The sequence below is a fragment of the Montipora capricornis genome, chromosome 1, assembly GCF_036669925.1.
Source record: "Montipora capricornis isolate CH-2021 chromosome 1, ASM3666992v2, whole genome shotgun sequence".
NCBI classification, from domain to species: domain Eukaryota; kingdom Metazoa; phylum Cnidaria; class Anthozoa; order Scleractinia; family Acroporidae; genus Montipora; species Montipora capricornis.
Genome location: NC_090883.1, coordinates 48,775,949 through 48,783,448, shown reverse-complemented (window position 1 = coordinate 48,783,448; position 7,500 = coordinate 48,775,949). Strand labels below are relative to the sequence as shown.

The 7,500-nt window shown below is 38.3% G+C and overlaps 1 protein-coding gene across 1 annotated transcript in view; it reads left to right on the top strand.

Annotated features, from left to right (window-relative positions):
- The first annotated feature begins 3,314 nt into the window (after window positions 1-3,314).
- Window positions 3,315-7,500, top strand: part of LOC138046925 (uncharacterized) — a 16,220-nt gene continuing 12,034 nt past the window's right edge. Inside the window, exon 1 of the mRNA XM_068893556.1 lies at window positions 3,315-4,831. Coding sequence (XP_068749657.1) covers window positions 4,306-4,831 — 526 coding nt within the window. The 5' untranslated portion in view covers window positions 3,315-4,305. The remainder of the gene's footprint in view (window positions 4,832-7,500) is intronic.

Below are 7,500 nucleotides of genomic sequence, written 5' to 3'. Positions count from 1 at the left end.
CGCTACGCTTTAAGAACGAAACACTCAACATTTCGGAGCGCTATACAGTCAGTCATTTTCTCTGTTTCTGAACAGCGTCAGGGTATTAAGGACACATTCGCAACATTTGTGAATGCAGTTCTGGTCGATGTTAATAATTTTCTATGCGTATATCGATATTTTAGTCGCTACTCTCTGAGAACGAAGCATACAACATTTTTGAGCAGCTCAGCCTCCTTTGCTCATCGAAGTTTTTCTTTCTCTCGCCATCTGACACTTCCAATAGTTGGGTCGACTTTTCAAATGACGGGTCGTCACGACCTGATCGAATCGTCACGAGCCGTCGAAATATTCCCCAAGTTTGAAATCGTGACACATAAAGACGCAGGTGAAAGAAGCTCCATCGATAACTCCGTTGAAGTTTAAGTGTCTATGTAATCCATACCTGCCAAATCTCCCGGTCTCCCGGTTAAGCCACCAAATCTCCCGGGAACTATCTACCGTGGCTTTTTTCCAATTTTTTTTCACTAATTTCGTCATTTTCGCGGTTTCAAAAAAGAAAATAAAGCAAGAAGTGGATTTAGTGCTCTTATTTAGTGCTTTTATTTGATCGGAACTCTTAAATCAGCGGGAGCAATCAAATTTATGTATATTTAACGAGTATCGTAACTGGTCAGAAATAAACCAATCATATTGCACAATACATAGTAGAAAATTGGCGCGGTTTTCGCACACTGTTTACATCTGATCTGTCGAAGCGAAGATGGCTAACGTGGATTTCGACTCACTTCAAAAGGAATTCTTAGGCCCGCAGGTATTTTTTGCTGGTTGCAGGTGGCAGGTTGCAGGTTGAAATTTCTCATTATAACGGGAAAACCGCTGGCACTAAAAAGAAAGGTAAAGCGATAGACTTGCCGTGACTGTTACATGAAAAGCTAATTTTATGGGTGTTCTTTTGAAATTTAAGCGGGTTAGAGCTGCAAGTCACCATGCCAAATAGTTTTCATAAAACTTTACTTCTGAAAAATTCATGAATTAGAAACTCTTCTGATTTTCTAGTGTCTAAAGTTTCCAATTCATGAATTTTTCAGAAGCGCAGTTTGTAAAAACTATTTTAAATAACTTTTCCCAGGATGGGCTCCTGCTTTCCCACACAAACACTGTTAATTTCAGACGTATTTGCCTTTTCATTATTGATAAGATGGCTTCCAAAACCATCATGATAAGATCTATTCAGGCTGCAAACTCACTCAAACTCATTATTACTCGAACTCGGCTTTGATAGATCTCACGCATTCAGACTAGTTTCCCACTCCCAACTGACAAAAAAGAAATTTAATTGCTTAAAAACCGATTAAATAGAAAATAAACTTTTTTTGGGCGAGAAACAGTTGGTGAGTCCGGTTCTGAAGTCGTCAAAAATCCTTCTACACCCTCGGTTATCTTCGCAAGTCGTCGGGAAATCTTCGTCAATCCTCGGAAGTCATCGGAAATCTTCGGCGATCTTAGGAAGCCGTCTGAATCTTCGGACGAAAATTTTCTAGACGTCTCCAGATTTTCGTACTCTGGGGGTTGGCAGGTATGCACCCAGGACATTAAAAGGTAATCAAATGGTTTTCTCGTGAAATCAGGAAATAATTTCACTTGCGTTTTGTCAAAATTCTGATAATTTCCTTCTTCTAAAGGCTCGGGAAATTATCAGAATTTTGACAAAACGCGCGTAAAATTATTTACTAATTTCACTCGTCGCCATTTGATTACACATACGTATTATATTTTTAGAATTTAGTTAATCTTAATTTTAAGTAATTGTAACGCAATTCAGTCTACGGACTGCTATGTTCGATATTTTAATAAACTATCTATCTATCTATCCATTTCGGAGCGCATTTACAGTCAATCATTATTTCTGTTTCTGAACAGCATGTTGTCTGAGCAGCATGTTGTCTGGGTATTAATTTCGGTACGCCGTGAACGAACGAACCATTCACCATTTTTGGTTGCTGTTAGGAAGCTTGCAGCGATTTTCGCACTACTTGGATGTTTTGAGGAAGTGTACAGCGATTTCGCTACGATTTAAGAAGGAAGCATGAATGCTGTTCTGGTCGATGTTTATAATTTTCTATGCGTATATCGATATTTTAGTCGCTACTCTTTGAGAACGAAGCATATCACATTTTTGAGCAGCACAGCCTCCTTTGTTCATCGAAGTTTTTCTTTCTCTCACCATTTGACATTTTCATCGCTACGCTTTAAGAACGAAGCACTCAACATTTCGCGTCGCTATACAGTCAGTCATTTTCTCTGTTTCTGAACAGCGTCAGGGTATTAAGGACACATTCGCAACATTTGCGAATGCTGTTCTGGTCGATGTTAATAATTTTCTATGCGTATATCGATATTTTAGTCGCTACTCTCTGAGAACGAAGCATACAACATTTTTGAGCAGCTCAGCCTCCTTTGCTCATCGAAGTTTTTCTTTCTCTCGCCATCTGACACTTCCAATAGTCGGGTCGACTTTTCAAATGACGGGTCGTCACGACCTGATCGGATCGTCACGATCCGTCGAGATATTTCTCAAGTTTGAAATCATGACACATAAAGACGCAGGTGAAAGAAGCTCCATCGATAACTCCGTTGAAGTTTAAGTGTCTATGTAATCTCCTAAAAACTTTAACAGAATAATTCTTTGCACCTTCGCTACTTCAGAGGCTCACAAAAATAGATCAAAACAGCTGTAATTTGATCTATGGCCGCAAGAGGAAGGAGAATGAGTTTAATACAAGTATGAAGTCCGAAATTACCCTGCGTTGAGAAAGCTCTTTGTAAACAGCGATGGAAAATTGTGACATCAATCCGGTATCCAACCCTTCCCCTTCGTTGCTCGGTCACGAATCAAACTATGACCCGAGTTTCCCCCGTATTTCAAAAGCACGTAGAAAAGTGAGTTTTCAAGAAAAGGTTGCGAAAATAACAGGACAAGTGGGTGAGTGGGGCTGATAGGAACTTGAAGGTTTGCATGGTCGTTGCCTTTTGCTTGAGACTCTTCTGAGCGCTTTTTCTCTCTTTGTTTACCCACAGATAGTCTCGTCCTGCACCAACTATGACGGCAGAGTGTCGCATGTCATTGTACGGTTTGCTTCCAAAGCGTTATTTGCTTTGTCTTGCCTGCCTCATGGCCTTCGTCATCTTCATTGCTTATTCAAGTAAGAGATCTGTTTATATTTTGGTTGCGCTCTCCATAGCTCATTCTATGGAGAGAGCAACCGCGAACATTTAGCAATTTCAATAGCTCATTTTACTTTGTTTACTTAATGACCTGGCCCCACGGAGGAGGTGTGCCAGAAGTCGACCTCAGAGTGAAAGTCTCGCTAACTTAAATTGAGAACTACGGGACCGCGATGTGGCAGGTTCTAACTGCTTTGAGATTTTATCCCACTGGAACATTCGACCGGGTTATATTATGTGGGTCTTTCAGTATTCGCTGCATGCAGTGTAATTCTGTAGTTCAAAGGGTTTCAAGGACAATAGCAAAACGAAAAGGACATTCCTTACTTGACTGACACCAAGACAAAGTTTCATGATGTTGCACGCTTTCCAGGTGTGGTTCGGGGTCATCAATTGTACCCACATTAGGATCTTATGTCCAAGCAAAGAAGACACTATGGCTTTCATTAGCAGAACGTAGCCTTACTCAATCAGCGTACAGGTTGTTTGTGATAGCGATGCCTTTATTGCTTACATCGTGGCGCGCTAGCCTGGATGGACTCACATGCATTTTGAGAACAGCAGAATCGGAGACAAATTAAGAGCCTCAACTGTCGATAGCTTTCTAGTGTGTGACAGTTTATGCCCTTGCACCTTATACAGAATGACAAGCATCTTCAAGCCAAAGAATCAAGAAGAAATGCTATATAACAATGCACATAGGCGCACTATAGGTGTCTTATTGAGACATGCTCAGTTGAAGCGACGCTTTCCAAGTCTGCACTTCGGATTGACGTGACCTCTGCAGTGTTGCACAATTCTGCCTTTAAGCATCAAGAACAAGATTTTGATGAAGGCACCCAAGATTTTTAAATTTTGGTTTCTGGTGAAGCAACTGAGTTGCTATGGGGAGATTGGGTAGGGCAAGATGTTGGAGTAGACGAGTTTATGTTAGCTCCGTTCTTGGATATGGCACATGGCCAAAAATATTAAAAGAAAAACGTGGAAAAGCTCCTCAATATCCTCTTTTCGCCCGATGACAAAAGGATAAAACATAACGTATCATTCACAGATTCTGAGCGTAGTAGCGAGTCGGATGAGGTGCTCACTTTGCTGAACATGGCGGAGACGGTAATGCCAAAACTAGACCAAGTGTTAGAAAAGCTACAAAAATTAGAAGATCAAATTCAATCAGTGGACGAGAAAATAAGTAGCCTTCAAGTTAAGGTCGAAAGTTTCGAGGTGTTTAAGAAGGAGACAAAAACGAAGATTAAAGGGCTTGAAGACGGTTTGAACTTCGCTAATGCAGAAAGAGAGTCGTTCAAGAAGAATTTTCAAGAAATACAGAGTCAAGTTCACCTTCTCAGAGACGAGAAACTGGATATGGAGGTTTATCAGCGACGTGAGAATCTTGGTTTCTTTGGAATTAAAGAAGAAAAAGATGTAAACGAAGACACGAGGGAGGTTTTGGTTGATTTTTTAAAAACCGAACTCGGCGTGGAAGATGCTGATAATATAGAATTTCACAGGGTACACCGAGTTGGGAAGCGGACTTCCTCTGTTGGAAAGCCTAGACAAATAATTGCGCGTTTTTTAAGATACCCTGATCGTGAGGAGGTCATGTCAAAGGCAAAGAAATTGAAAGGTAAATATTTTGGAATCTCACCGGACCTTCCAAAAGAAATTCTAGAGCGTAGAAAGAAGAAGATGCATCGTTTTAAAAAGGCAAAAGAAAAGGGTAAGACCGTCTATTTTAGTAGGGCGGAGCCTGATAAGTTGTTTATTGACGGTGTTCAAATATAAAAACGTAAAATCTAAAACTTCAGGTCATGTATAAAACTATTTCTTTACCAAATTTGCATTATTTTTTCCAAGAACTGGGGTTTTTTGTTTGTATTGTTACTAGGTGTTATGAGGATTGCAAGACCCTTTGTGTTAATAGCTCTATATTTAACAGCTTTCGCTGGATACTTTTTTAACTATGTAATTGTGCGTCGTAGTTTTGCTTTGTGCCTTTTGTTGTTTTTTTTTTTCGCATTTTAGCGGGCTAACTTTATATTGTTCTTGTGTGAGGGACATGCAATGCACCCATGGCTTGAGCTTCATGTATGCAGATGCCTCTTGACGTATTTATTGTTCCGTTCTCTTCACTGAAATGACTCTTTGAAATCTTCTCAAAACGGAATTTAAATAAGTTTTAGAATTCTATCTCTAAATGTTCGGGGGATTCGCTCTTTTGACAAAAGAAAGGCACTTTTTTACTGGTTAACAAAAGAGAGATCCGATATTATCTTTTTACAAGAAACTTATAGTACTCCAGACGTCGAAAAGTTTTGGAAGTCGCAGTGGAGGGGCGACATTTTCTTTAGTCATGGTTCGGAGCACAGTAGGGGGGTTATGATTTTGGTTAAGGAGAAATTCGATTGTGATATTGAAGAACGCCAAGAAGATGAACAAGGAAGATTTATTATTTTGAAAGGTGTCATTCAGGGATATAGTTTTGTTTTTGTCAATATTTATTCCCCAAATAAGACCAAAGATCAATGCATCTTCTTTGAGGAAATTCAAAAACAACTCGATAAATTAGAATTAGAGGATAATTGTGAAGTTATTATTGGAGGCGATTTCAATGTTATTTTCGATGCTGAGTTGGATGGAACTGGAGGCAAACCTCAAGTAAGAGAATCCTGTAAAAAAAATTGAAGATTGGGGTTCATAATGGATCCGAAACAAATAATGACAGAGATTCATAGCTTTTATGCCAATCTTTATGATAAAGACTCTTGTCAACAGGGTGGCTTGTCGATTGATGAATTCCTTGAGAATGTAAATACTAACATGTTAACAGACGAGCAGCAGGAATATTTGGAGAAAAAAATTACAACAAACGAATATTTAGAAGCGTTGAAATCATTTGAGAAAAACAAAACACCAGGGAATGATGGATTAACTGTGGAGTTTTATCTTGGCTTCTGGCATCTCATAAAGAAATGTCTCGTCAATTCCTTGAATTTCGCTCACGAACACGGACAACTGTCAAATTCGCAAAAACAAGCTATGATTACGTTGTTGGAGAAGAAAGACAAAGACAGACGTTTTATCAAAAATTGGAGACCGATCTCACTTATTAATGTCCATTTTAAAATCGCATCAAAGGCGATTGCAAGAAAGTTAGAATTGTTTTTACCTGAGCTTATTCATTCAAATCAAAATGGTTTTATTATATCAAGGGAAGATCATTACTTGACGGAGTTCGAACAACTGAAGATGTACTTGAATTTGCTAAATTTACGGATAGTTCAGGTATTCTTTAGGGGTATATATATAAATGAAAATTTTGCAGTTATATTTATCTACAGATAATTAATAAAAGTTCGCACAAAACTTTATCAGTATACTTTTATTATATACCGAAGGAAAATTTCGTTAATGGAATTTCATTAACTGCGAATTATTCATTCTGTATTCTACATTGAGTGCCTTTGTTGCGAAATTTTTTTGTTATCTATAGAGTAGAATAATTGCAAAATTTTCATTTGTAAAAGTACCGATTCTTTAGGCAGTTGATTTTGAGAAAGCATTCGACTCTTTGAATCATTCTTCCCTTTTATAAATCTTGGAAAAATTTAACTTTGGAACGCAATTTCTAAAGTGGATCAAAACCTTCTACACTGACGTATCTAGTTGTGTCTTAAATAATGGTTTTATTACTGATTTGTTTGATATTCGTTGTGGCGTTAGGCAGGGCGATCCCTTGTCACCTTTGTTATTTATTTTGGCCATTGAAGTGCTTGCTTGCAGAATTCGGGAGGATAAGGGAACTAAAGGTATTTTAATCAATGAGGAAGAAATCAAACTAACACTTTTTGCTGACGATATGACTTGTTTTCTCAGAGATATCGCATCGTATCATCGTTTATTGGCAACTCTGCAAATTTTTTATAAGTTCTCCAACCTTCGAGTTAATGATGATAAAACGGAGATCTTTGCCATTGGCACACATCACCTGGATCCAACTAAGTTTTCTCATAAAGTACGAAAATCAATTAAAATCCTGGGAATTGTATTTGATTATCATATAGCATCAAGGATGAGAGCCAACTTTGACTTAGTTCTTAAGTCTATCAAAGATATATTGAACATGTGGAAGTGGAGAGGACTTACACTACTAGGAAGAATTCAGATTGTTAAATCCTTTATTCTACCAAAAGTTTTGAGTAAAGCGGCGTTGATTGCAGTTTCGGAAGAGTTGATTTAAGAGGTCAACAGTTTGATTTACCGTTTCATTTGGAAAGGTAATGATAAAATCAAGCG